Source organism: Heterocephalus glaber, unplaced genomic scaffold, assembly GCF_053883595.1.
Source record: "Heterocephalus glaber isolate CG9 unplaced genomic scaffold, H.glaber_assembly_v1.0 deba00001673, whole genome shotgun sequence".
Taxonomy (NCBI): Eukaryota; Metazoa; Chordata; class Mammalia; order Rodentia; family Bathyergidae; genus Heterocephalus; species Heterocephalus glaber.
In genome coordinates this window covers 8364167-8391315 of record NW_028258410.1, presented here as the reverse complement: position 1 = coordinate 8391315, position 27149 = coordinate 8364167, and the positions used below count along the sequence as shown (strand labels likewise).

The following is a 27149-nucleotide window of genomic DNA, read 5'->3' as shown; positions in this document are numbered from 1 at the left end:
GAGGGATCAAACTCGGGACCTTGCCCTTTCGAGGCAGGGGCGGTGCCACTGAGCTAAACCCCCGCCCATATCATGCAGTATTTCTGACAGCTCCTCAGCTCACCCGGCCTGCTGCCCAGCACCTGTGGATCAGGCTAAGCTGGCGTAAGATGGACACGGTCCAGGTATCCTCCAGGCTGCCTCCTGGGCCCTGTGACAGCTCACATGTCTCAGGGAGGACACGAGGACTGGTAGGCAGGGCTCTGTTGCTTGAATTTCCCAGCGGCCCACCTCACACTTGCCTTGCTCAGTCAGCTTTGCACACAGCCAGTGAGTTGTGGACAGGCCCCGGGCTCTGTCTGCACACTGCCAAGGCCCTCTGGATAAGGCAGGAACATTCACACACAGCCAGGAACTTCCAAGGGGCAGGGCTGCTCCTGTCTCCTCCTCTCACCAGACAGGGAGGCTCCTGGGGTCTGAGGGAGTAGGGGGAGTGTCCAGCCTTCTGGCAACATCCCTAAGTCTTAGTGCCTCTGAGGCTTACTTTGAAAGGTGGCAGTTCAGCAGAGAGATGCCAAGGACTGGGCCTTAGAGGCAAGAAAGGGTCTGCTCACCTCAGTTTGCTGAGGTTCCAACACAGTGAAACATGGAGCAGTGCCCAAATGGGGCTGCAAATGACTGCTGATAATGTATTTGTGTCTAATGTTTTTAACATAAAAACATCCTCCACGAAATGTAATCTGCCAGTCGCAAGGCAATTACAGGTGGGTGGGCTGGGGCAGAGCCAGCGTGAGGCCAGAGAGGACCTGTCCGCAGAGAGCATGCACTAAGAAGCTAAGGTAACCCCGCACCCAATGCAAAGGCCTTTGGGGGGTGAGGGCCCAGCCACATGGCTCTCACCCACCTCTACCCGAGCAAGGCAGGGGCTGGGCAGGCTGGGGCAATTCCGGGTGCCCTCAGGCTGGCAAGGACATTTGCCTCTTCGTAAAAGCTATGCAGAGACCACACAAGTGGATCTCAGTGAGATTCAAATCACCCTCAGAGGGGAGCAGGGTGGGACCAGACTTGTGCTTACGGCACAGCAAGAGTAGGGGTTCAGGGCCCGGAGGCCCAGAAGGTCCTGCAGTCGCTCATCTCTTCCTGCAGCTCCAGATGCCCACCCATCCCAGGGCCAGAGCTAGCGTGGTCTTCTCCCTCCCTGGAGCTCAGGAGACCCCACTGTCCCCAGTGCTGCCTGACCAGGCAGGGAGTCAGGATGTTTGCCTTTTCTACCCCAGACCTACTCAGTAGCTCCAGGCTGTGCACTGAGCAGTCCGAGGCTTGCCAGACACAGAGCCCAGCCTGTCTCCAGAGAACGAGCTGGAGCCCTGTGCTTGCAGCCATCACCCCATTGGGAAGGCAGCTGGGTCAGCAGACAAACTGCCTCGAGTTCACATGGATGTATCTGCACGCCTGTGCTTCTGGGGCAAGTGACCATGTCCACAGTGTTCTGGAAGGACACCAAGACCCAGTCCTCTGGAAACAGATTCCCAGCAGCTGGTTTTTACCATGGCAGAGTCTCAGAAAAAGACAAAGACTGAATTGAAACCACCTTCCAGACTCCCCTTTCTCTGAGACACAGCATGGACAGCAAGGAGTCTGCTGTCCAGAGCACTGTTGGTCACCGTTGAGAGGTCATTGTCGTCCAGGCCCATCGGCAGCATTTGTACAGAACTGGCAGAGTCCCCAGAGGTTCGGCCTAGCAGCACAGACAGAAGGGGGGGAGATGATGGTTCCCTCCCCAGAAGGGCAGGAGATGAGGCCCAGGAAGCTAGGGAGAGTCAGAGGCAGCCATCAGCAAGCAGAGCCCCCAGCCACACTCTGCTCCAAAAAGGCTCTGTGAGATGAATTGAGGACAGAAATGTGTTTGTACCCATGGACTCTGCTGCCAGAGGTCCTCACAGCTCCCTCAGCCTCCCCTTATGTGATGGTCTTCATTCCCCAAAGCTCCCACACCCCAGAAGTTCAGATAACTCTAAAGTTTCTTCCCAAGACCACTCTGCCCTCGAGCTTCCCTTCCTGGTAGGCCTCTGGGCTGTACTGTACCAGTAATTCCTTGTGAACATAATGCTGTAATAGGCTAAAGTATGCTCATGACTGACCTTCTACATGAAGACTACAAGCCAGTTTCGCTCTGAGCTTGATTTCTTCCTTCAGCAAAATTCTTTTTCTCATGCACAACAGTGAAATCCTAACTTTAAATATTTTTTAGTAACTTTCTCCAGGGCCTGGTTGCTGCAGGAGACTTTGCCTCCATCAGCTGGTATCATTTCCAGCCTTGAGATCAATTATCCTTATGCTGAAATGATTTTTTTTATAAGTCAGAAAGGAAGAACAGAGGCAAGTTTGAAATGATTTCACTAATTCATAAGCAAAATTCACCAAAGAGATGTGACCACCAAACACTGCCAACTGCGGCAAGGAAGACCCAAGGCCATTCTGGCTTGGATGTTCAACTCATCTACGCTCTGAAGAAACTCTTCGTGTGTGTGTGCACGTGTGAGTGTGTGTATGTGTGTGTGTGTGTGTGTGTGTAGTACTGGGCATGAAACCCAAGGCATTCTCCCAATGAGCTACATCCCCAGCCCTTTTTATTTTTTATTGTGAGAAAGGGACTCACTAAGTTGCCCAAACTGGCTTGAACTTTCGATCCTCCTGCCTTAGTCTCCCAAACAGCTGGAATTACAGGTGAGCTCCACAGTGCCTGTCTCTTTTGGTCTTAAGATAAAATGTCTTTGGGCCAGGGATTTAGCTCAGCAGTTCTGCCACCTGCCTCGCAAGCACAAGGTCCCGAGTTTGATCCCCAGTACCCAAAACAAAACAAAACAAAAAATGTCTCGGAAATGACAGTGTCTGGAGAAAGAGCACGTGTAACTACAAGCATTCACAGTACAGGCCTTTAGCTCTCCAAAGATGATGTCAGAAGACAGTAATTGGCCATAAAATCATAAGGCTCCAGTTTTGAGACTCCCAAAGACTCCCGGCATGTAGCAGCACAGCCCACAGGACCACAGGGCAGCCTGCAGACTCCAGTTCAGTCTTTTTCTTTTAATTATTTCTTCTCCATAAAAACAGCACCAGGATAGAACTTATTGAGTTCAGAATGTTCCAGGGCACACAATCAGCCTGCCCTCCTTCCAACTCGCTGCAGTGCTCCGTGGCTTCCCAAGCCTCCCCCACCCCTCCTGGTCCTCCACACTGGGACAAAGGGAGGGCAGACTCCTGAAGGCCACCACTGAGCCCTCAGGGTCTCTCCATCCCAGTGCCCGAGGCAGGTGGGTTCAGACAGGCATATGCCCTCAGGTGCCTGGAAACCTGCCTTAGCCTCTGAGGGCAGGACCAGGCCCACATTTTCATTAATGGGCCAGAAATGTTTGCCCTCAATTTACCTTTCTGATGGTGCCTGGGGAGGAATCCTGCAGGAACCCTGCTGGGTCTGAGGCCTGCCTCGAGGGCAGCAGTTTCTGGCCAGAATTTGATGTTATTGTTTCCTCTATTTTTAGGAAGATCTTTTTATGATAATTGATACTGATTGCTTTTTTCAAAACAAACTTACCCTTTTAATAAAAAAAATACATGAGTTGTTTAAAGGAAAAACACTGTTCCAGTTGTGCAGGGGATGTATCCAAAATTAAGTTTGGGGAATTCCAAGTACAATCCTGCCGCTGACATTTGGAGCACTTCCTGGCATCACTGTCCTTCACACACTTCTCCTAACGGGGGCATCTTCCGCCAACTCTGAGTGGTTCCACAGCCAAGCTGGGTCCACAGAGGTGCCACCCCTGGCAAATGGGGAGGTGCTTGCAGGGTGCTCCCCCTCCTGTCTTGGGGAAGAGCCTGGTACCCCTTGTCCCTTGGGAGGAGTCTTCTCAGTCCGGAAGCGATGGTCAGGGATGTGGTCTTGAAGGGCCGAGTCTGGAATGGAGGCCAGTCCCCAGGCAGCGCCGGGGTGGGACTCGCTGGAGATGGCCGGAGTCCTGAGGACATCACCCTGTTTCAGAAGGAAGCACCGCGCCTCCTTCTCTACCTCTGGGGTTCCCCTCCAGCCTGCCTCACCTGCCTCCCCTGGGGTCCAGCCCCTTCACCTTCCCTAACTCATCTCAGGACACCAGTGCACACAAGAACGGTCCACTTTTAAAATACAAGTACTAGCCAGGTGTGTGTGTCGGTGCATGGCTGGATCCCAGCACTCTGGGAGGCTAAGGCAGGAGGATTACAAGTTCGAGCCCAGCCACGGTCAGCTTAGACCGTGTCTCAAAGTGAAAGAAAGAAAGGTCTGGGGGTGTGGCTCAGTGTGAAGGTCCTGGGTTTGATCTCCAGTACCACAAAAATAAAATAAAAATGCTGAAACCAAGAAGCCTGAGGAGGCTTGTGATCAGTTGTTGACACCAGCCAACGCTAGCAGCCGGTAAATGACCAGCCTCACTCCGTCTTATTTCATTTGCTGTTCTGAACGTCCTCCTTCGAGGTCAGTTCTACAGGTGAGCATGTGTTCGGGGCCACGCAGCAGGGAACACGGTAGGAGTTTAACAGGCCCGTGCTGATCGATGCAAACGCGCCCGGGGCGCGCTGGGGCCTGGGCAGTGCAGATTCAAAGACCGCTGGTTTCCTGGACACCGGGGACGGGCGGAGCCCGTGGCTTCCCGGCTCGGGCGCGTCCCGCGGGGCCTCACAGGAGGCGCTGCGGCCCGGGCCTCGGCAGCCTTCAGGAACCGGCAGGCCGTGCGGCTCCTCCGCTCCCCCACGCCGGCCCGGCCGGGGCCCAGGGCGCCGGCGCGGGTCTGGAGTGCGTGGAGATGGTGTCGCCGCGAGGCCTGCGCCCGGCTCCCGCGGTACCCAGGTCTCGGGCCTGCAGCCCGGTGCGCCCCGGGGGGGGGGGGGCAGGCGGGATGCGCGGCCCCGCCCCGCCCCGCGGCCCCGCCCGGACAGCGCTGCCATTGGCCGCGGCCGAGGCCGGGCGGTCCCGTGGGGCGGCCCGAGCAATGAATGGAGCGGCGCGCGGCGGGACGGTGAGTGGGTGTCGGGCCGCAGGGCGCTGTTGGGCAGCCGGTGCCGGGCTGCCCGCTGATGTCAGGCGCGGCAGGTGTCGGGGATCGCGGGAACCGGCGGCACTGAGGGCCGGAGCCGAATTCGCCCCTCGGGATGCCAGCCCTCCGGCCGGCCGCGGGAACAGCGGTAAGGGGACCCCGCCGTGGCTGTGGGAGGGACCCGAGGGAGAGCGCGCAGGCGCGGGCCAGGCCGGGCCGCGGGGTGCTGCGGTCGCCCACGTGCGCGGAGGCGCCTCCGGGTCGGGAGGAAATCGGTAGCTCGGGAGCTTTTCGGGGCGGCGGGCGGGAGGATGCGCGCCCCGCGCTGCTGTCCCTGCCGTGCGCGCGCTTGGCCGGAGTGGGACCCGGGGCGGGCGCCGGGGCTTCCACATCTGCGGGACCGGCGGCTCCAGCATCCGGGCCGGGCCGGGCCTGGCCGGGCGGAGAAGCCCAGCCGAGACCCCAGGTGCAGCGGCCCCACGTGGCGCGGGAGGCCCTCAGCCCCTGCACGGCGCGCGTTCCCTCTGGAGACGGTGGAGCTGCCGTAGTTTTCCACAGTAGTGGAAACCAGCGCTCCGTCTCTGCTCCCGGGCCGGGGGTTTTGGAACTTGGCTTACTTCTGCCTGATCAGAATCTGGCTCCGGGAGCCAGCTGCTCTGAGGTTTCCTTCTCTGGGCAGCCAGGGCCACATAGGCTTCAGAGGAGAGAGCACCTGTGTCTTATTTGGCCTCCTTTGTGTCCCTTGATACTCACAGCAAAGACATCAGGAGCTTGGCTGAGCGTGTGGAGTGTGCCAGTGCCTACTGCTTTGGGGACCGTCTCTGCTGACCCTCCCAGGCCCCGGGGGAGGGGGGAGCAGCTTTTCACACTCCCAGAAGGAGCCCCAGGAGGTCAGGTGGTTTGTCCAAGATAGCACAGTTAGAGTCCTGCTTGCCACAGACCACAGCTAGGCTCTGAACCCTTCTGCCACTCTCTTCCCAAGAAGGGAGAGGGAAACCCAGGCCTGCAGCCCTCAGCTGTGTCCAGGGCAGCCCACAGTTAAGGGGACGGGACATTTGGCCAGGAGTCAGTGACCAGAAGAGGAAGGGCAGCTCCCCTGGAAGTGGGCTGCACGGCCCCATTTCCCCTGTGCTGCAGGCAGGGGCAAGGCCAGGGGCCTTTTAGTTGGAGCTTGGGGGCACCCAGGAGGCAGCTCGTCTTGACCGCCCCGTGGCAGGATTTGTCCTGCTTCCCCGAAAGGCCAGGCCACAGGTACTGCCTGGAAAATTCTTTATGGGCTGCTGCCTTCCAGGTGGCTCACTGGGAGTGGCTCCTGAAGCAGGTGCTGGGCAAGTCCCAACCAGATCCCTCCCTGCCACCAAAGCGGCGGGGCAGGCCAGGCTGGCATGGTGTGAACGGGGAAGGGAGTGAACAGCCGAGCAATTGACTGAGCTGTCCTGGGCCCCTAGCCTGACTGTCTGGGCTGCCCTTTGGGCTCCAGGTCCGTCTCACTTGCGGGTGCAAAGGCTTTGTGCCCCACTATGGAGTCAGATAACTTAGGGAGCACAGTATTGTACTTGCAATGTCCTTCATCTAGAAATCCCAGGTTGGTACTGCTGAGTCTGTGTGAGTTCATGGTTTTGTGGACCCCTAAGCCTAAGCAAAGTGAATCCCTGAGCTCTCCCCAGTGGTTGACCACAGGTGGGAGGAGATGAGGCCCAGAAGGGCCCACGTAGAGCCTGGTGCTGGTCAGCAGAAGGGGCAGGGAAGCTGCCCCCGGCACAGCACACCTGCTCCCTCTGGCTGCATCCAATGGGATGTGGACAGAGGCCACAGACCTCTCTCCCAAGCCGCATGGCCTTCTCATTCTCCAGCGTGGCCCAGCCCGTGTTGGCTTTGGAAAGGAGGCTGTGATAGACAGTCCTTAGAATGTGGACACTGCTGGGTTCCCAGACTGGCTGCAGATCTGGCTTTGGCGGAGTCTTGGTGAGTATGAGAGCCAGCAGTCAGGGCAGAACCCTGGGTCTCCACAATTGAGAGTAACCCGACAGGTCCTGGGGGTTGTCCCCTCAAAGAGGAAGGGAGGTCACCAGGGCTCTGTGTGACTTGGCGGAGCCTGGAGGCCCTGCCTGTGGAGTGGGGGAGGAGATGGACCTGCTGCCTGCCTGCCTGCTGGATCCTCGGCTGTGTCCTCCCATAGGTCACTACTGAGGCAGGGGCCAGGGCAAGGTGCGTGGTCTGGTGACTTCCCCTCTGCTGTCCTTGCTTGGCCTGCAGCCTGCTGTCCTTAGATGCTGGGACCTCTGGCCTCCCCAACACCCCTCGCTTCCCTTGGGTAGCCGCAGTCCAGCGGCTCCTTCCTGCCACCGTTACATGAAATTAGTCTTGGGCCACATTTCTGGGGGAGGGTGGATGCTTTTTCTAAAGCTTCCTTATACTGAACTACAGCCCTGGCTCTCTTTATTCAGGGAGTCACCGAGTTCCCCAGGCTGGGCTTGAATGTGTGAGCCTCTGCCTCTGTCTCCCAGAGTGCTGGGTTATAGGAGGATGCTGTTTCAAAGGGATGCCTTGTGAAAGGTACTCAGAGTGGCCCGGGAACTGAGCATCGAGTGTGTGGGGGGTCTGCTGTCCGGGCAGGGCTTCACTTGTCAGATCCAGAGACCCCAATTGCAGGCGGTCCTCTCTTCCCCGAGCCAGCCTGAGCTCTGCCTGGGCACCTCTCTCGCCCAGCCAGGCTGTGCCTTTTCTCAGTGGTGTTTTCGTCTGGCCAGCTTTGGAGTACCGAGGCAGTGAAACCTGGGTGCTGTCACAGCACCTTCCCACCTTCGAGAAAACCTGGGTTATGACCATGAGTACATGTTTACTCGGCAACAGCAAGAGGATCTGGGCTCCAGGGCAAAGTGCTCAGCTTTGTTGCAGCTATCAGACGGGCTGAGACGCAGGTGTGGGGACCGCTGAGGGCTCCGATGTGCGGAGCTGAGGGGGTGGAGGCCAGGGCTGATGCTGCAGCTCTGTGTTTCTCGCGTGCCCTGGTGGTGCCCAGACCCGTTTGTGTAGAGGCTGGATCCATCACCTCATGGCATCGTGCCATGTTGCAGTGGGGAAACTGAGGCTCAGGAAGGCCTTGACCTACATGAGGTTGGGAGCACTTGCCTGGGTTGGAGAAAGCCTCTGCCTGTTCTCTGCTGCTTGAATCTGCCTTGATGGCAGGGAGGGCCTCCCGCTCCACAGATAGAACTTGACGAGTTGGGACGAAGGAAATGCTGAGCCTCACTGGTCTCTTGCTGGCTCCACGCCCCAGCTCCCTGGCCTCTGCACCCGGCTTGAGTGACAGATGCTCCAGGAGGGGCAGGTCCTTCTGGAGCCAGCCTGGCTCCTGAGCCCGGGACTCTTCAGACCCCTCCGTGTAGATCTCCATGCAAAGCAGCTGGCTCCTCGCCTGTGCAGAGTCACCAGGTGTGCAGACGGGCTGTGCTGGGTTCTGTGGGTGGCGGCCGCTCAGTCCTGCCCCAGTGCCTGCTCTGTAAGCGCCTTTGAGCCTCCTCCTGAAGTCGTGAGGCTGCCCCTGCGCTCACCCATCCCAGTGAATTTAGGCCAGGAGGAAGAGTCCAGCTCTTATGGAGCTGGAGAACCCACAGGAACTGGCTGCAAGTGTTTGGCGGTGGCTGGTGGCCTCAGAGCAGTGAGGGGAGAGCATGGCGAGGCCTCCTCCATCTCCTGGCTGGAGCTAAGAGAGGAGAAATGAGACCTGTGATTCTTCCCCAGCTGCCTAGGTCCAAGTGGGATCCAGGAACCGGGCCTGGGAGCAACCTGCAGCACGGAAGTGGCTCTGTCAGCTCCAGGCTTCCCTGGGGGCATTGTTCGGGGACTCAGGCAGCCAGGAGCAGGGCCACAGCTCCCTGGGTTGCACATCACTCTTGGAAAGCCCATGTCCTTTGTGCACTGGGAGCTGAGTGGGTGAGGAAAGACTTAGGCAGAGAGGAGCATGCGGGTGTGCGAGCCAGGGCCCAGCTTCGGAGGAACACTGGTGGGCTCCTGACTTCTGCTGCGTAACTGTTGGCTCCTGAGGAGGAGGAGCCGGGGGCTGGCTGGGTTCCTCCCCGAAAGTCACTGGCCAGGTGCTCTGGGCAGACACAGCCGAGCTTGCTGCCCTCCAGATGCAGACCTGGAAGGGACTCTGGTCACCCGCGACCTCGGAGCCCCAAGGAGCCTGAAAGGAGATGCAGCCAGTGGTGAGTTCCCTCTGCCTCCTCCTCTGTGCTGGCCAGGCCTGGGAGGGACCGGTGAGACCCACCCACCCAGGAGGGCCACTGCTGTGCTCCATGCACAGGCTCGGGGTGGCGAATCCAGAAAGCTCTGCACACACCCCGAATGGCCTCTCCTAAGTGTCTGGGCATCAGTGACTCAGGCACCTGACACCAGAAGCCCATCCTCAAAGCTGGCCCTTGCTCTGACCATCACACGAGGCGTTAGACTGCAGGGTGGCTCCTCCAGGGCAGGCAATGTGGCTTTGGGTTCGATGGAGCTGGGCATCCAGGCAAGGGTCTGCGTGGGCTGCCCACAAGGAGGCTGAGGATCAAGGCCGAGAGTGGTTCCGGACTGCGTCACTGGCTTGGTTGCTGCACCTGAGGCACCTCCAAATCAAGCTGGTTTTGCAGTGAACCATTGCTGGGAAACTTGAGCTCTGCCTGCGTGACCAGCAAGGGCCCCAGGTCCCCACCAAGGGTGGTGTATGCGTGGGGCCTCCCAGGATCAGGGCCTTCTACCCTCCCACTACTCACGGAACAGTCAAGCAGATGCCGGTGCCCAGGTCACAGCCAGAGACCTCGGTACAGACTTGGACTTGGTCAGGGGGCGAGACCAGTGCCAGCTGGCCCTGCTGGGGCTGCACTTGGCGTTTATGCACTCACACCTGTAGCACGTGAGTCTGGGAGGTGCCACTGGGGAGGGGAGGGGCAGGCGCGGTCACCTGTGTGCTGCCTCAGTGAGGCGAGGACACCACAGGTGGTGTGGGCGTCAGTCAGCTCCACCGTCTGTAAGCCCATTGGGTCTCAGCACCACCAGAACCAAGCTCCTGATGGGGGCCATGGAGCCCCACGGGCCCCTGCATCTGGGCAGCTGAAGAATTCTTATAACAGATTTATCATTGGCCGTGCCGGATGGGCTGGTGTAAACATTGCATCTTCATGGCTAATATTTGAAATAGGATTCTAAGTCACTTATTTAAATGTAGATGATACATCTGTTTTCAGGCTGAGCTTGCCATATTTCTGCCAGAGCTCTTGCTTCAGGTGAAGCAGCATAGACCTTCATTGCTGGACCCCAGCCCCTGCATTCTCAAGTGGCGGCTGGATTTTCAAGTAGGAAGTCATTCTGTCCGCTTGTGGCTGGTGCTTGTCATGGAGGCTTAGCAACCTCGCCTCCTCTGGACTCGGCCAGGACCTGAGCCCCTGTCTCCATGGTGTCCCAGCAGCTGGCCCAAGGTCACCAGTGGCATGGGGCGGCTGGGTGGGTGTTTTATGGTGGAGCCACAGGGTGGTCTCTGACCTTGGCCTTGCCTGCATGTCTCCAAGCTGAGGCCGCTCTGGTTCCAGAGCCTGACCATTGGGTGGTGTGGGGACAGCTGTCCCCGTCACCCCACCTGGCCCCTGCCCATCCTGCCTTGCTCTGCTGCAGTTGGAGCATTAGTGCGTTCACTGGCCACACGAGTGGTTTGTTCCTGGGAAGCTTCGACCGTCACGCCCACAGTAGGAAGCTGTCCTTCCCAGCGTGGTGCTGGTTCGCAAGGAGGCCTAGGCACCATGAACAGCTGGGCATGGTCATGGGTGCCTCAAGCAGGCCCAGGTGGTGGGATTTTTGCTGTTTGCAGCATCAAAATGCGGCTGCTGATGCCTAAGTACCAGTTTCCAGAGTCAACACAGGACCTATGCGTGAGTCCCACGTGGTTGGTGACTTGTGTGCGTGCCCTGTTCAGTGACAGCACTCCTCTCACACGCATGTGCACACTTGCAGGGTCTGAAGCCAGATGAAGAGAGTCAGGCCCGAGTGCCCTCCCTAATTGCCACTGTCGAGCTATGTGGTCTTGGACAACTCTGAGGCCCTCTAGGCCTCTTTCCTGTACCTTTGAGAAGCGAGGACAGGGTGCTGGGCGTGTGCCTCGCTAGGCTGCGGCGGTGGAGGGGCGGAGCTCTCAGTTCTGGGGGGGCACAGTGCAGCCAGTCTTTGGCGGCCTGTGGCCCCTGGTGAGGTGAGGTGAGGGTACAGGCGGCTGCGTGTCGGGAGACGTGACAGGAAGCCTGGGAGCCCCCGGATTCTGGGGCTCAGCCTGCAGCCGCTGTGCGGTCCGGGAGCACCGCTGGCTCCAGCTGGGATCCTGTTGTGGGCTCTCGTTGCCTGTTCCCTGTGCCAGTCCCTTTTGTGGTCATAAGAGAAAGTTGTCCCCTTTATTTAAAAGCAAACAAGGGCCGAGGTTGTGGCTCAGTGGCACTGCACCTGCCTCGCAAGCGCAAGGTCCTGAGTTCAACCACCAGTACTAAAAAATAAAATAAAATAAAAAATTAGAAAAATGAAAACAAACAAAACTGGCAATTTGCTGTCCCCGGTGCTGGAGGGTTTGTCAGCGAGCCCTATGGAAGTCCCCAGTGTGCCCTCCCTACACCTTGGCCCGGAGCCCCACACTCACGCTAGTTTTCTTTTTCCCTTTGTCTTTGGTATTGGGGGTTAAACCCAGGGCCTTACACTGAGCCCTTCTTTAAACATTTTTTATCTTGAGACAGGGTCTCCCTAAGTAGCTAAGTTGCCCAGGCTGGGCTCAAATTTGTAATCCTCCTGCCTCTGCCTCCCGGAGTGCTGGGATGATGAGTGCACCACGCCCACTTTCACAGTTTATTTGTATCTGCTGAGCCCTGGCTGTGGGCGCCGTCTGGGGCTGCTGTAACAGACTCCAGATCTTGGGGAACTGGGTGACAAGAAGGTGTCATCCCCATCCTGGAGGCCGGAAGTCCTGGGTGGAGGCGTCCATGGGCTCAGCCTTGCTGCTGGCAGAGCCTGCCCACCTCTCTCCGCTCCTTCCCGGCGTGCAGAGCTCTGTCTCCCGTTGGGCAGGATTTACAGATTAGGGCCTGCTGTAATCCCATCGGAGGCCTCAGCTCCAGTCTGGGCCTGGGGGCAGGGCTGCCCATCCTGTGTGGGAAGGACACAGTCCAGCACCTGCGGGGAGCGCGGCCGGGCCTGTGTTGGCTCTGCACTCCTCGAGCTGCAGGGCAGGTGCTTTCCGTCTCCTTGCGGCGTGTTTCACGGCAGCTTCCTTCTGGCGGGGAGGCCTCGTGAATCTGCAGTTCTTGCCACCGATTGTCTGGGAAGCCTTGGGCGTCGGGAGGCTCTGTGTACCTGGGCATGGGCCACTCTCTTTATTTACTTTTGCAGCATGGTAACAGGAATTGAACCCAGGGGCTGCGCACTGAGCTATGCTCCCCAGCCCTTTATTTTTTACTTTTGAGACAGGCTCCTCACTAAGTTGTTAAAGTGTCCAGGCTAGACTTGAACTTGCAATCGGCCTGCCTCAGCCTCCCAGAGTGCTGGGGTTACAGGTGTGCTCCCACACCTGGCTAAGAACTACCCTTGCTAAAGTAATGTAGGTGTTTCAGAAACCCTGCCCGGAGCCAGAGAGGCAGCAATTGCTCAGCAAGCGCCGTGCTCCTCTGGGAGGGTGGCTGGGAGGAGGGCTGAGCAGAGGCGGGGACAGAGGGGCAGTGCCTGCGCCTTCCTGCCGGTGGTCCACAGGGCTGAGTGCAGAACAAGGGAGACCTGGCAGTGGGGTCTGTCTCCAGGGCAGACTCGGAGGTTTATTTCCCCTTCCTCATCCCCCACAGCCTCCAGACCCTGGGGCACAATGAGTGGTTTTCGTGCTAAGTTGGATTTCAGGAGCAGCCAGGTTTGATGGGTGGTGGGTGCAGCTCTGGTGGGCAGAGCCAAGGCCTCTGCTGTCTGACCTCCACCTGCGGGCTCCGCCCTCGCTGCAGCTCCTGAAGCCCTCCCTACCCCTAAAGAAGCCACGTCTCCCTTCCTGTGTTCTGACTGTGTGGAGTTGAGTCCCTGTCTGCAGGCTGGGCCTGGGCCACCTGCTGCAGCACCGCACCCCCAGGTGAAACGCCTGGGTGTGGGTCCAGTCAGAGGCCAGTCTAGACTCGGGGAGGGCCTGTCTGGGATTCCAGTGTGGGAGATTCAGTGCCAGGCAGGCAGCCCCTAGCTAACCCCGTGATGGGCACGCAGAATCTTCACACAGAGCCGCAGTGTCAGAGCAGATTCAGGTTCACTAACTAGAAATCCTCTTCACAGAACAAACGGGCAGCTGGAATTCCTCTCGGCCACTTCTGCCAGTCCCACTGTCACCCTGCTTCCAAGGCCTCCCCACCAGGCCCGGAGATGCCCCAGCAAGCGCTGGGGGACACGCGCTTCCCCCTGATGCCCCAGCTCTTCAACAGCACCCACTTGGCTGTTGAAAATGGGCTTGACCACAGCCCCCTGGGCAGCAGGGACTCCCCAGGCTCTGAGCGCTCCACCACCCACAGCCCCCTGGACTCCTGCAGCCAGCCCCTGTGCCAGCCCCGGACAGAGAAGCACAACAGCCAGGCGGCTCCGCAGGTGCAGTACGTTTCAGTGGGGCCACCAGACACAGCGTGTGGCTGGCGAGGCTTCACCCCAGAGTGCCTGCAGGTCTTCAACACCCCCAAGGGCTTCCTGTTCTTCCTGTGTGCAGCCTCCTTCCTGCAGGGCATGACGGTGAACGGCTTCATCAACACGGTCATCACCTCCATCGAGCGGCGCTATGACCTGCACAGCTACCAGAGCGGGCTCATCGCCAGCTCCTACGACATTGCCGCCTGTCTCTGCCTTACCTTTGTCAGCTACTTCGGGGGCAGTGGACACAAGCCGCGCTGGCTGGGCTGGGGCGTGCTGCTCCTGGGCGCCGGCTCGCTGGTGTTCGCCCTGCCCCACTTCATCTCGGGCCGCTATGAGGCGGAGGTGGACGAAGGGACCGGGATGTGCCCGGCCAACCAGAGCGTGGTGTGTGCTGACAGCTCCTCGGGCCTGTCCCACTACCGGCTGGTCTTCATGCTGGGCCAGTTCCTGCACGGCGTGGGCGCCACGCCCCTGTATACCCTGGGCGTCACCTACCTGGACGAGAATGTCAAGTCCAGCTACTCGCCCGTCTACATTGGTGAGTGGAGGGGCTGGGTGGCGCGAGAGGTCAGTGTGCTGTTCAAGAGGGACAGCAGCTGGCCCGAGTGGTGCCTGCCGGGAGCTGGCTCCCCAGCCGCCTGCATGTTTGTGTGCACATGGCCCCTGGTGCCCACCCCTGAGAGGGCCGCCAGTGTTGGTCTCACCGGAGCACCAAAGGGGTGGAGGTGAGGCCAGCTTTCTTACGAAGCCCCCGGGGACTCTGAGCCTCTGTGCTGGAAACCCAGTGACCCCTGATCACGTGGTCTGGCCCACCCAGGGGACCCCAGGGTACAGCTGAGGCCCAGTGAGCAGCTGCACATGGGAGGGGCCGGAGCCCTGGGCCAAGCCGAGTCTTCCTGCGAGCCCCACGCCTGCTGTGGCTGGTCACACGGGGTGGCAGATAGGCAGAGGCAACTCAGAAGAATCAAGACTTCCGGCAAAAGCACAGAGTGCTCACAGGTTCTTCACTGTCACCTGAGAGCGGCACGCAGTACTCATGTGAGGTGCTGCCCTGCCCAGGTGGCCTCGGGCTCTCGGCTCCAGCCCCTGGGTTTGGGACACGGAGCCCTGCAGGCCTCGTAGGACCTGCTGTGTGCTTTGATGGCCTTGCCCTCCTGCTCGGCCTGCTGCACCTTTTCCCCGCCCCCCTGCCTGGCTTGGCTCTCCTGGCAGTCAGCTCACTTCCGGGCTAGACTTGAGGTTACGACTGCAGCTTCCTCACTCACCTAGCGGTTGACATGCTGGGGACCAGGGGTCATTTGCTTTGTAGAAATTTTGAAAAGTTGGTGCCAAGTGGACATCAGACCCAGCACAGGCTATAATGACCGATGCCGACCCAGAGAGGCCTCAGGGGGAACAGACAGGCACAGAAACATGGGTATGGGGCCTCTCAGGAGGCTGACACCAGGGTGGCCCGTGGTGGACAGCTCCTCCGCTTGCCTTCCAGCTGTCTTTTACACTGCAGCCATCCTGGGCCCTGCTGCTGGCTATCTGATCGGAGGCGCCATGCTGAATGTTTACACGGAAGTGGGCCGGCGGTGAGTGACCGGGACGTCATCCTACCTACCGCAGTCTGCAGGTCCCGTGGGTCCCTGAAAAGTGTTTCTGATACTGCAGTGCTCGGTGCAGAACAGGTTCTTGGCCTGGCTGAGCTGGAGGAATCCAGGGCTGGCCTTGGCTTGGGCGACTTGGGCAGAGGGACCCCAGGCCCAAGTGCTTTAGAAGCCCTGGCCACAATTTCTCTACCACTCTTCACTTGGCAGCTTTTCCTGCACCAGCAAGAGATTCTTTTATCTTTCATTTCCTTGTGTCTTGTTTGTGATACCAGAGTTTTGAAAATTTAAGCAGGAGACAGAGAAGGAGAGCTAGACAAGAGAGGGAACATGTGGGGATGGGAGGGGCTGAGCGCCTGCTGCAGGCTGGAGCGGAGCTGTGGTTCCCCCTCCTGCACACAGGGCAGCTCTGGTCACGTTCTCATGCTCCGGGCTACTACACCTTGGGGGCTCTGCAGATGGCGCCCCGTCAAGGTTTCTAGCCCTCTGCCCTCAGAAAGCCAGGCTGATACTGTGGGGTCAGGCGCGCTGGTTCTGTGCAGAGGCTGAGGTGCCTTCTCTGGCTGCCCGTGGCCCCTCAGGCTCTGGGGCCTGGGCCCAATTGGCACAAATCAGGGTGGGGGGTGAGGGTGGGGCTGGGGAGAAGAGTGAGATCCGGGCCTCAGGGCCGCCACGGTGTCCATTCCTGTGCTAAACAACAGCGAGCTGCAGCCGCCGCCTGGCTGCTGTCCTGGGCTCTCTGCTTCCCACCCCATCCCTCGTGGCCTCCCTCGCTGGGGGGCGCACCCCTGGAAGCCCAGTCTGTGATGGCTGCTGCCTTTCTGATGCGTCTTCCTGCTCACCTGCAGTCTGAGAGTGAGCTGGTGTGCAGACTGCTGGCACACTTGTAATGACCCCTCCGTGGGGAGCTCCGTGAACTCCCGCCAAGCCCTCTGTCCCTGGGCTGGATAGGTTCCCGGGGACGCCATCTGTCCACCTCCATGTGGCTATGCAGAGGGAAGCCCTGCTGTTGCCTGGAGCACCTGCTTCTCGGGGCCCCGACCTGTGGAGAGCTCAGTCTGAGACTGGGCCCCCAGAGCAGGCTGGAGTGTGGAGCCAGCTGTCCTGGGGGTGTCCAAGCCAGGGAGGGGTGGAGTAGCTGCAGGGTTGTGGACCTCTGCTCACCGGTGTGCACAGGGACCCTGGAGGTTTGGTCAGAGGAGGAGCCAGGCAGTCACTGTGCGTGTGTGCATGCGTGTGTCCCCAGAACAGACCAGTCGGTGACCCAAGTGCCACTGCCTCTTTCTACAGGACCCACTTGACCCCCGAGAGCCCACTGTGGGTTGGTGCCTGGTGGATCGGCTTCCTGGGCGCAGGGGCAACAGCCTTGATCATCGCTGTCCCCATCCTTGGCTACCCCCGACAGCTGCCAGGTGGGTTTTCCTGTTCCAGCCAGCTGTCCCTGCTAGGAGGCAGGACACCCCCTCTCCTCCCGTTCTTCCCTTCTCATTTCTACCGACAAGGAACAAGGGCAGAGTCTAAACCTCCCCAAGATGCCGAGTGGGCAGGGCAGGCCTGGCCAGCGGCGGGCAGCTGTCTGGGTCCCCTGGCCTCACCCCCAGCCCCTCCGGGTTAGGGCCCTTCTTCCTGCCCCCTGAGGTCCGCACACCTCAGCCTTGCCCCACTGTGTTACCTTGGCACTAGGTCTGCAGTTGCTGCAGGGTGGCAAATGGGGGTATTCCCCAATAGGGTGGGCCTCTCAAGCCCTTGCTTCCTGGAAACTGAGGGCCCTGCTAACTGTCCCTCCAGGCTCCCAGCGCTATGTCATCATGAGAGCAGCAGAGACACAGCAGCTGAAAGAGCGCAGCCACAAGACAGCTGGCAGCCTGGCCTTGGGGAAGACAGTCAGAGACCTGCCGCTGTAAGGACCCAGGGCGGGGGGTCGTGGGCTCTCCAGGGTCACAGTGTGAGCCCACATCTCCTAAACCGCTCATGACCCACCAACCTGAAATGCAGGCACCACAGCCTCTGACCATAGACTATAGGACGGGCAGGGCTTCAGCCACATCAGCCCAGCCCAGGCACCTCACAGGCCTGGAGCACATCCCCTGCACACCAGCAAGCTTCCTGACCCTGGCTGCATGACACAGGGTCCCTGGGAGGCTGCCCTGAGCCCAGGAGCCTGCCCACCTGCTCCCTTCTGCTGGGCATCAGCTGTGCATTTGCTCTTGAGGGCTCTGGGCTGGTACCCCCCTGCCCCTCCTGGGCCCTTTGAGCACCACAGGAACGAGACGTTCTGCCCTGCCCATCCCACCTGCCCTGCAGGCTCTCCTTCGTTGCAGCATTGTTCCCTTGGTTTACAGTCCTCGCTGTGCTCCCTCTCTCTGGTGGCCATAGCCTGACCTGGCTTTGTTGTCTTCATGTGCAAAGGCCATGCCCTCACCTGCCCAGGTCCTAGGGGGAGCCCCTGGTGCCCAGGGTCCTGTCCTCGCAGGACTGTGCATGCCACGGGGCTGTCCACAGGGCTGGGGGACGCAGCCTTTGAGTGGCCTGCTCGAGTCCTCAGCCTCTGGGACCCACTGGGGTGCTTTCTCTTGTGTCTCTGGGCTTATGAATGGTGGCATCTAACTGGCCCTGTGAGACAGAGGGCTGGAGTGACAGGGATGAGCCCCTGTGGCCTGTCAGCAACATGGGGAGGATGGAGAGGCTGAGGATAGCCCCACAGAGCCCCCAGGCTGAAGAGGAGCAGAGCTGCCTCCTAAGGTCTCACTTAGGGCTTCCCCGTCGCCTAGGGGAGCTGGGAGCTGCCTACTGAAGAGAGGGGCCCCCATGGCACGTGGAGGGGTGCTGGAGTGTCACGCCAGGCCTGTTCAGGGCCAAGGGGCTGGCAGCCAGCTCACTCAGTGCAGTGCAAGCCTTGGCCCAGCGTGGATGTGGAGAATCCAACAGAGTCCCCTTCATCCTGAGGCATTGGCCCAAGCCAGGCAGGCCTGGTGGACCCTGGAAAGGAGGCCACCACCATGCCTCACACACCGCCCTGTGGGACCAAGGAGGGCCCAGTGCCCTGAGCCCCCTCGGGTCCCTGCCCAGCTCCGGGATGGGGTTTCCTCCGCAGTTGCTCTTTGCTCTGCTGAGTCCTAGGAGCCCTGTCACTGGCAGGAGAGAGAGGCTTTTAACCCTAAAGTCAAAAGGGACCTGGTGACCGAGTCTGGAGCAGGTCTGACAGTCGTGACCTCATGTCAGCCTCTGTCTGGGAAGTGGGCGGGTGCAGGTCCCCAGTCCAACGCCCTTGGCGCAGCTGCAGCCCTGTCAGGGCTCTGAGCTGGTTATAGCTGCTCCGCACACTCCTGCTTTTTCGGAAGTGTCAGGATGTTCACAGCCGCTCTGACAAACTCCTGTTCTCATCATGTGTCTCGATTTGGCATGGAGGAGTGTCGTCTCCTGCTACTGACATGGCGGGGTCGCTGGAGCCGGTTCTCAGGGGAGATGCAGGAAGCTTCTGCTTAGGAAACTGCACTTAGGAAAGAGCCAAATGTGATGCATGCCTGCAATCCCGCACTGTGGGAGGCTGAGGCCAGAGGATCACAAGTTTAGGCCTACACCGGGTCTCAAAATAAAAAATAGAAAAGGCTGAGGATGTAGCTCAGTGTGAAGGCCCTGGGTTCGATCCCTAGCATACCCACCACCACGCTCAGTAAGCAGGGGCCACAGGAGAGCCTTCTGACGACAACGGCGGAATCAGCAGGCTGCCCCTGACCACTGGTCCTGGCTATTGCGCCCCAAGTACAAGCCAAGAACAGCTGGAGAGCCAGCCAAGCCCACCGGGCTCCTTGAAGGCCCTGGTTCCAAATCCTAGGGGTTTCCTGCTCCCCGCTTCTTCCTGGCCGGGTGGTTGAGAATTGGCCCCACTCTTGGGGACACTGGGCCCTGTCCTGTGGGGCCCTGTCTTGCAGGCCCAGACTCGGCACCTGCTGCCCCCTCCAGGCCTCTGCTGATCGTCACAGGGAAACTGGCCTTGGTCCCTTGGGGCCCTGCCTGTGGGAGCCGGTCTGGCCAGGGCTGGCCAGGGGCTCAGCATGAGGCTGTTGGTTCTCTCCCTGCACCCCTTTACTGCCCTCTTGGAACTGGGAGTCCTGCTTGGCCACCCTGACCCCCATCCCCTCTGTGCCCTCCCCCCAGCTCCATCTGGCTCCTCCTGAAGAATCCCACATTCATCCTACTCTGTCTGGCGGGGGCCACTGAGGCCACGCTCATTGCCAGCATGTCCACGTTTGGCCCCAAGTTCTTGGAGGCCCAGTTCAGCCTCAGTGCCTCAGAAGCGGCCTCTTTGTTCGGTGAGCAAACTGAATCCTGGGGTGCTCTGCAGGAAAGACTGCCCTTACCTGGGTGGGAGGCATGAGCTGGAGCAGCCTAGCCCTAGCCGAGAACCGTGGCCCATCCCAGCAGGCCTTGCTCCAGGCGGGAGGGGCAGGGGGCCTACCTGGTCGCCGCTCAGGCCATGTCCTTTGCTACAGAAGGGGTAGCTCTGGGGCCCTGTGCCTGGAGGGGCTGTCCGAGCCCCAGCAGCCTGACCTCCTGGGCCTGCCAGAGAGGGCACAGGCACTGATCGCAGGCCCCACTCCAGGGAGTGGCCCAGCCTCCAGGATCGCACGCCTGGCAAGAGGCTCTGGGGTGGGGGCCCAAGTGGGCTCAGGGTGTGGGCACCGGTCAGCACCCGTCTGCCCACTGTGGTGGTGTCATGGGGCACCACCCCCTCCAGACTGACCCCCAGGACAACAAACACCCTCTTCTCTCAGGCCCTCTCTCCTGCTGGCTTCACCCTCCTTCCTGTGCCCCCAGGCCTCAGTCACAGCCCTGAGGGCTTCAACATGGCCCCCTTGGGAAGCCCCCCCCCCCCCGTGTCTAACCCTGTGTTCCTGTGAGCACTGTACGGAGCACTGTGGGCTTGGGGCGCCTCATCACTCCACAGGCCTGGGGCTGTGGGTGCCGTCTCTGGCCCTGTGCTCTGCCCTGGGTCCACACCTGGGCTCCTCCCTGCAGGCCCTGGATGGAGGCTCCACAGTGGCTCTGCCTGAGCAGCAGCTTATGTGCTGCCCGGTGGGCAGGGGCTGACCCCCGGGCCTCAGCTTCCCCACCTGTAAACAGGGGTGTAAGGCCCAGTCGGTGTCCTCTTGCTCACCGAGCCACCTCTCCCCAGGGTACCTGGTGGTGCCGGCAGGCGGTGGCGGCACACTCTTGGGCGGCTTCCTGGTGAACAGGTTTAAGCTCCGAGGCCCCGGGATCGTCAGGTTCTGCCTGCTCTGCACCCTGACCAGCCTGCTTGCCTTCTTCGTCTTCCTCACACACTGCCCCAACGTGCCCATGGCAGGCGTGACCACAGGCTACACCAGGTAGGGGCTGGGCAGAGGCAGTCCTGTCCAGGAGAGGCTGGCGCTGGGAGGGCTCGTGCTTTGGAAGGGTTTTAATAGCGCTGTGCCAGGCGGTGCCTACGTGAGATGCCGTTGTCCCAAAGAGTGTCACATCCTGGCCTGGGCCTCAGTCATCTCTGTAAATGGGACAGCAGTAGCCTCATGTTGACACGAAACATGGCCAGACATCAACTCCCATGTGTCGCTGTGAGGCAGAGCCTGCAGGACTGTCCCATTGGGTGATATGCAACTGCCCCAGCCCAGCCCGGGTCTCCTGGGAGCTCTCACGCTGCACCAGTAAGACTGGGACATCCTGAGATGCCAATGCGGCTTTGTCTGCAGTGGGGCAGCAGAGAGCATCGTGGAGGACGGGCTGACTGGGTCCGCGTGCATACCCCTGGCAGAGGAGGGGCTGTGCAGTGAGGGGCGTCTCGGGAACACAGTGTTCGAGGAGTGGAGCATGGGGCGCAGTGCCTGTCCTCTGATCAGGAGGTGGGGGGACACAGACCTGCGACCGCCGTGGTGCTCTCTGATTATCTGCAGCACACAGCTGGGCCTGCTCTGGGCACTGGGCACAGGCTGGGCACTAGGGGTTCGTGCTTGCTACTCTTTCCTGACACATCCCTTCTGGGCCATGTGAATTCAATTCCTGTCTAAAAGAAAAAGAAAAACCAAACCAGGTAGCTTGAGAGAGTGTTGCCCACAGGCAGAGGAACCTTAGAATTGGAAGTGATTGTGGAGTCACCAGGCGATGCATAGTGTGCTGTGGGTGGCACCAGCCTGGCAGGTTTGCAGACCCCAGATGTCGGCCTGGGAGGGAGGAGGCCGCAGGTGGTCCTGGGCCCGTGGGCGCCACCTGGCTCTAGCTGCTCTCCCACAGCCTCCTGCCTGAAGGCCACCTGAACCTGACGGCCACCTGCAATGAGCACTGCAGCTGCCAGCCCGAGCACTACCGCCCTGTGTGCGACGCGAACGGCACCATGTACTACTCCCCCTGCCACGCAGGGTGCCTGGGGCCCGCAGAGACGGGCTGGGATGGCCAGAAGGTGAGTGTGGCTGCTGCCCGCGGCCCTGCCCCTTCCCGGGACCTGGGCAGGGCCCTGTGCCTTCCTCCTGTGATCCGCACTGTGTTGGGCTCCTCAGGTGTACCAAGGCTGTAGCTGTGTCCCTGCGAGTTTGGGCCAGGCCACTGCAGGGAAATGCACTTCAACTTGTCAGAGAAAGCCCCTCCTTCTGGTTCTCGTGTTCGCTGTAATTATCTTTACATTCCTCAGCAGCATTCCTGCGCTGACGGCGACTCTACGGTAAGCGCAGCCGCTCTGCTTCCACCAGCACCTTTCTTGCAGCACCAGCAGGTGGCGTCCGTGGACCCCCGAAGGGCCAGGCCCGCGAGGCCTGTCTGTTGCCAGCGCGAGGCGCTAATGTCTCTGGCCTCTGGCAAGATGCCTGCCACTGGGGGAGGTGGCACTGTGGCCTGGGCCAGGGCCAGGAGTCGCAGCTGCTGTGGGTGTTGACTTGGTGTGCGTGCGGCCTGTCCTCCGCCCTCCGCCCTCCACCCCCGCTGACGCTGCACTGCGCCTTCCTTGCAGGTGTGTCCTGGACCAGCAGAGGTCCTTCGCCCTGGGGATCCAGTGGATCGTGGTTAGAACACTAGGTACTGTCTGTGTGAGGAGGCTGTGGAGAGCCGCGCAGTGTCCTCTGTACCTGTACCGGGCGTGTGGAGGTGCCGTCTCAGCAAGCCGGGGTGGCTGCTCCCCCAGGAAGGACTCCATTCCTGGCTGTCCTCGAGGGGCTGGCTGGCACTTATTTCCCCTGATTGTTCCCTGACCTCCTGACCAGACTCCCTCCTCAGAGACCTGAGGCACTCCTGCCCCATGCCAGGATCCCGGGGAGAGCAACGCTTCGGCCCCTTCGCACCTCCCGGGGACGCTGATGGCCAGTGTCGCCTGGCCGGACCCTCCCTGCTGCCTGTGTCCCGGCAGGTTGCTGACCAACTCTCCCCTTAGGCAGCATCCCGGGACCCATCGCCTTTGGCTGGGTGATCGACAAGGCCTGCCTCCTATGGCAAAACCAGTGCAGCCACCAGGGCTCCTGCTTCGTGTACCAGAACGCAGCCATGAGCCGCTATATACTCGTCGTGGGGCTCGTGTACAAGGTGAGCTGGGCCTGCAGCAGGCTCTTCGTCTGCGCCACCAGGGGTCGCCCTTTCCTCATCCTCGACCTGGTGGCTGGGACTCTGCAGTCCTGGCCGCTCAGAGAGAGCCCTGGACAGGGGGCCCTAGCAGCACCCTGGCTGGGGGTCGGAGCAGCTTCCTCTTCTGCCTGCTGGGGTGCCCACCCCTGAGTGGTCTGCTAGAGGCCGTGAGACACTGGCAGGAGTGTCCGGCTGCTCCCAGCCAGGCGGGTCTGCTGGGGTGAGGTGGGCCTGCAGCTGTCTGCCTGTGACCACGTTTCTCAGGGGACACGCACTGTTGTGACCCTCGCTTTGGGCTGCCGGGGAGGGGAGGAACAGGGTGTTTGTCTCTGAATGCCCTGCCCACTAGGGGAGAGCACGAAACCTTCAACAGGAAGGGAGATCTAGGTGGTGGTTGAGGGATCTAGGTCTAAGCGGGGGAGCTTGTGGCCCCAGGCTCTTGTCAGCGCATTGGCCACCACCTCAGAGCCCAGGGGTTTATCCCCTGGGATTAGTTTAAACATAGGAAAGGGATTCGTGTGGCTCTGGACTGGAGCAGTGGTTTAGAGACAAACCTGTTCCCGGGGAGCTGCCTCTTGGTTCTCTTTCGCCCCTTGGTTCTCTGGACGCTTGGAGGGCTTCCGAGGCCCTTGTGTGGGTGTGAGTTTTAGAAGCAGGCACGAACAGGCCCTTCTGCTGGCCCTGGCCCGATCACTGCCAGGGGGAAACAGCCCCTATGATTCAGCCTTGGCCCCCAGCCCCAGGGTGTGCCCAGGAGTGCTGCGGGGTCACCTTCCATGTGCAGTGGGAGGCCAACGTGCGGCATGTTGTCGAGGCCTGCATGCGATGCTGCCGTGTCGTGTCTCACACTGGCAAGGTCGCTGCACCCCCAGATTGCAGGTAAAGAAACTGAGGCTCAAGGGTTAAGCCATCCCTGAAGTTACCAAGTGGAGGCCCCACTTCAGGGCTCCTGGCTGGCCTCACAAAGCTGCACACACAGAAGGGCCTGAAGCAGCAGAACCCGGACGGCCTGTTCTGCTGGTGCTGCTCCCCCTTCAGAGGTGGCCAGGCAGTGCACACGCGTGTGAGTGTGAGTGTGAGTGTGTGGACGTTCAGCCCGGCCTCTGCTGTCATCTCACAGGCCTCCTTACGCCGCTAGTCTGTCTCCTTCCTTTCTCTTATAAGGACAGGGGTCGTTGGGCTTGGGCCACCTTAAATCCAGGATGACTTGGTCTGCAGAGGGAGCTCTTTAATATAATTCCTAATTCCGTCTACAAAGGTGGGGTTGGCCTTGCAGGCCCGAACCCGTGCCCCGCCACACTGACTGGCCTCTTTGGGGCTCGTCTGTCCCCCTAAGCTTCCCGTTCCGCATTCTGTGGGGAGGTCTCTTGGCTCCCGGTCAGGTGGTTCCAGGGTGGGCGCAGGCTGGGGCGGTGAGGGCTCCGGGCAGGCGAGGTCCAGCTGGCTCCTCCTGTTCCCAGGTGCTGGGCTTCCTCTTCTTTGCTGCCGCCTGCTTCCTGTACGAGTCTCCGTCCGGGCCCTTGGCCGACCGGGCCGCCTCCCTGCCCAGCCAGTCATCAGCCTCCGAGGGCCCCTCGGACCTCCAGCTGCAGAGTGCCATCTGACCCGCCTGCTCAGGGTCGCCCTCCTCACCGAGGCCACAGTGCCGGACCTGGGGAGTCTGCGCTGGACTCGGGGCCTGCGGGGCCACCCCAAGGTTGCACTGAGCCATGGGTCGTGGAGGTCAGAGCCTGAGACCAGGAAGGAGGAGTGGTGCCGGGCATACTGGAAGTGGACACGCCCCCCAGCCCGAGCACTCCTGAGGAATGGCCCATCCTGCCAGCTGCCTGCCTGGCTCTGACTTTCCGTGTCGCTTTGGATGTGGCAGCAAGCCCTGTGGGGGTCAGGGCCCTGGGAGGCTGGATGCTGTGGAACCTTCCATTTGACATCTTGTTTGAATCTGCTGTCACTTCTTGTCCTTGGAAACAGGTGGCCTCTGCATTGGGTGGGACCGATTTGGATAAACACACATTTGTGGACCTCTGGTTTATATATAGAACTTGCTTTAAGCCAGGCATGGTGCACACCTGTAATTCTAGCACTCTGGGAGGCTGAGCAAGAGGCTTTATACCGGATCAAGTGGTGTGTGTCGGGAGAACTCGGGCGAGGGCTGCGGCTCTTACCCGGCAGGTGCCCGTCAGTCCTGGGACAGTTTCCACATGTCCTCAAAGTTGTGAGTCTATAAATATATTTTAATACTTAAAGCTTTTACTCTGTGCAGCGTGTTTTATTTTTGTGAATTTGCCAGGTCTGGCTGCTTTGCCCGTCTCACGTAGGGTTGTGTGGTGCAGGCAGACCCAGCCCTGGCTCAGCCCATGGATCTTCCCAGCGGGCAGCCGTCCTGGTGATGCAAGGTTTCTGTGAATGGTGTGGGTGGCATCTGCACACTGGCCTGACCCCACTGTGGATGAAGCAGGGTGTGTGTGTATGTGTGTGTGTGAGCGTGTGCACCGGGTGCAGAGCGGGTGATGTGAGAAATGGCCGGGGAGCCCAGCCCGGGCACTGGTCCATGGGCTTGGGGCGGGTTCGGCAGCCCAGCCAGGCGGAGAGTCAGTTTGAGAGTCAGCCGAGCTCCGGACAGCATCTGCAGGCCAGAAGCGGGAGAGGGGCTGGGCGCTCAGGCTCCGCCACACAGGGCAGTCGGGAAGGCTGCCAGAGGAAGGAGCATTTGAACTGAGACCCAAGGAGGGAATGAGCATTTTAGGGGACAGAAACAGCACGTGCAGCAACAGCTGACAGGAGCAGCCCCTGGTGATGGGCAGGCCCTGTCTGCTCTGTAAACAGTATTTTTCCCACTTTGTTTCCACATGTGGTCATGCGCCTGGGTTCTCCGTGTCACTCACGTTCTCCACACATGGTCTGACTTGAACATGAGGTAGCCCCCGGGTGCTCAGGGCTCCACTCCCGCAGCAGTGTTCAGGGGCGGGGCCTGGTCGTGTGCTGCAGCGATGACTGCCCAGGATGATGAGCGCCCCTTCCTTGCAGCCCCATCACCAATGCCCCACCTCGACTTTGGCTAACCTGAACCAAAAGAAATAAAAATAAGCAGACGAGACTTCTGTGAAGTGTGACCACAGTGGAGAAGCAGCTTATTCTCTCGATTCACACACCCTGGTGACTAGTGAGGCCTGAACTGTGCCCCCAAAGTACATCTGTCAGAGCCCCGAGGATCTGCATCTGGAGACGTCCTGAGGGGCTGTGTCTGCTGAGGGGGAGGTCTGAACTGCCAGAATTAGCATTCATGTAAGGGGCTCTGCAGTGCGGCCATTCTACGCCTTGAGCCACAGAAGGGGCCTCGGACAGCTCCTTCCGCCTGCTGCCTAACGGCCTACCCAGCATCCTCCCATGGCAGCAGAGCACAGAGTGGCTTCTGACCCAAATTCTCCTGGAGCCACCTGGCCACGCCCCGGCTGTTCCCGAGTGCTCTGCGATGTCCCGGAAACAGCTCTGGTCTCTGGTCCAAACTCCACCCAGGCAGCTTACCTAAACTTTGATTTATTTTGTTCCCCAAGATTTTACTTTTCATGGAACCAAAGCCTTTGCTTTTACCCGGGCGAAGGCCCACATCACACGGGAGGAAGCCTGCCGCCCTCTAAGTGTCAGGGTCCTCGAGGCCTCCCTCACCGCACTGTGCTGGACTGTCCCAGGCCCCAGGGTTCCCCTGGCCCTCCCAGCCTCTCCTCAGGAGCCGGCTGCTCCACCTGCAGCCCCCATGGCCTCCTCAGCCTGACATGGCTTGGCCCTGCACCTGCTCCTCTACGGCCTCTGGCCCTCACCTCCTGTTTGCTGTCTGGAGCCTCCTCACCCACCAGCCCAGCCTCCCGCCTGTCCCCACGGCATCTTCCTCCCAGGCTCCAGTCTCACTTGGCTGTGAGCATGGCCTGTCGCCTGGGTGTCCCCTGAACCTGTGGGATCCTGGGGCGGGGACCTGTCAGTTTCCCCTGCAGTCAGACAGGCACGGACAGTGCTTGGCAAATGATTCTTGCAAGAAGCGATCGAAGCAAAACAGAAATGATCTGGCTGTGGCACTGCTGGCTGGAGGTGCCTCAGGGTTCAGCTTTCTTAAAATAAGTTGTTTGACCAGTGCCTGACCCCAGGGTGCCAGAGAAGTCGGCCAGGGTGCCTCCACCACAGCTGTCCCTTGGTCCTTGAAGGAGGAAGCAGCCTTGGGGAATCCCAGGACCTCCCTTGGGCTATGCCTGCCTTCCCTAGTTTGGGGCTACTGTGCTCC

At 60.2% G+C, this 27149-nt stretch overlaps 1 protein-coding gene across 8 annotated transcripts; it reads left to right on the top strand.

Moving 5' to 3' along the window:
• Positions 1–4958: 4958 nt before the first annotated feature.
• Slco4a1 (solute carrier organic anion transporter family member 4A1) lies at positions 4959–25129 on the top strand. 8 transcript variants are annotated; one of them, XM_087197978.1, is made up of 14 exons: positions 5526–7010; positions 7493–8480; positions 9182–9256; positions 13362–14244; positions 15193–15283; positions 16589–16710; positions 17087–17198; positions 19457–19611; positions 20475–20667; positions 21566–21731; positions 21829–21989; positions 22275–22339; positions 22692–22840; positions 24340–25129. In XM_087197978.1, exons 3-14 carry the CDS (start codon positions 9245–9247, stop codon positions 24481–24483), a joined length of 2253 nt encoding a protein of 750 aa, XP_087054104.1. In that variant the 5' UTR covers positions 5526–7010; positions 7493–8480; positions 9182–9244; the 3' UTR covers positions 24484–25129. The 8 variants fall into 8 exon arrangements, 6 of the variants coding, with proteins under 6 accessions (XP_087054103.1, XP_087054102.1, XP_087054101.1 ...); XM_087197975.1 differs by lacking the exons at positions 7493–8480; positions 9182–9256 and adding an exon at positions 5037–5193 and having other exon boundaries at positions 6899–7010; XM_087197977.1 differs by lacking the exons at positions 5526–7010; positions 7493–8480; positions 9182–9256 and adding an exon at positions 4959–5027.
• Positions 25130–27149: the final 2020 nt, after the last annotated feature.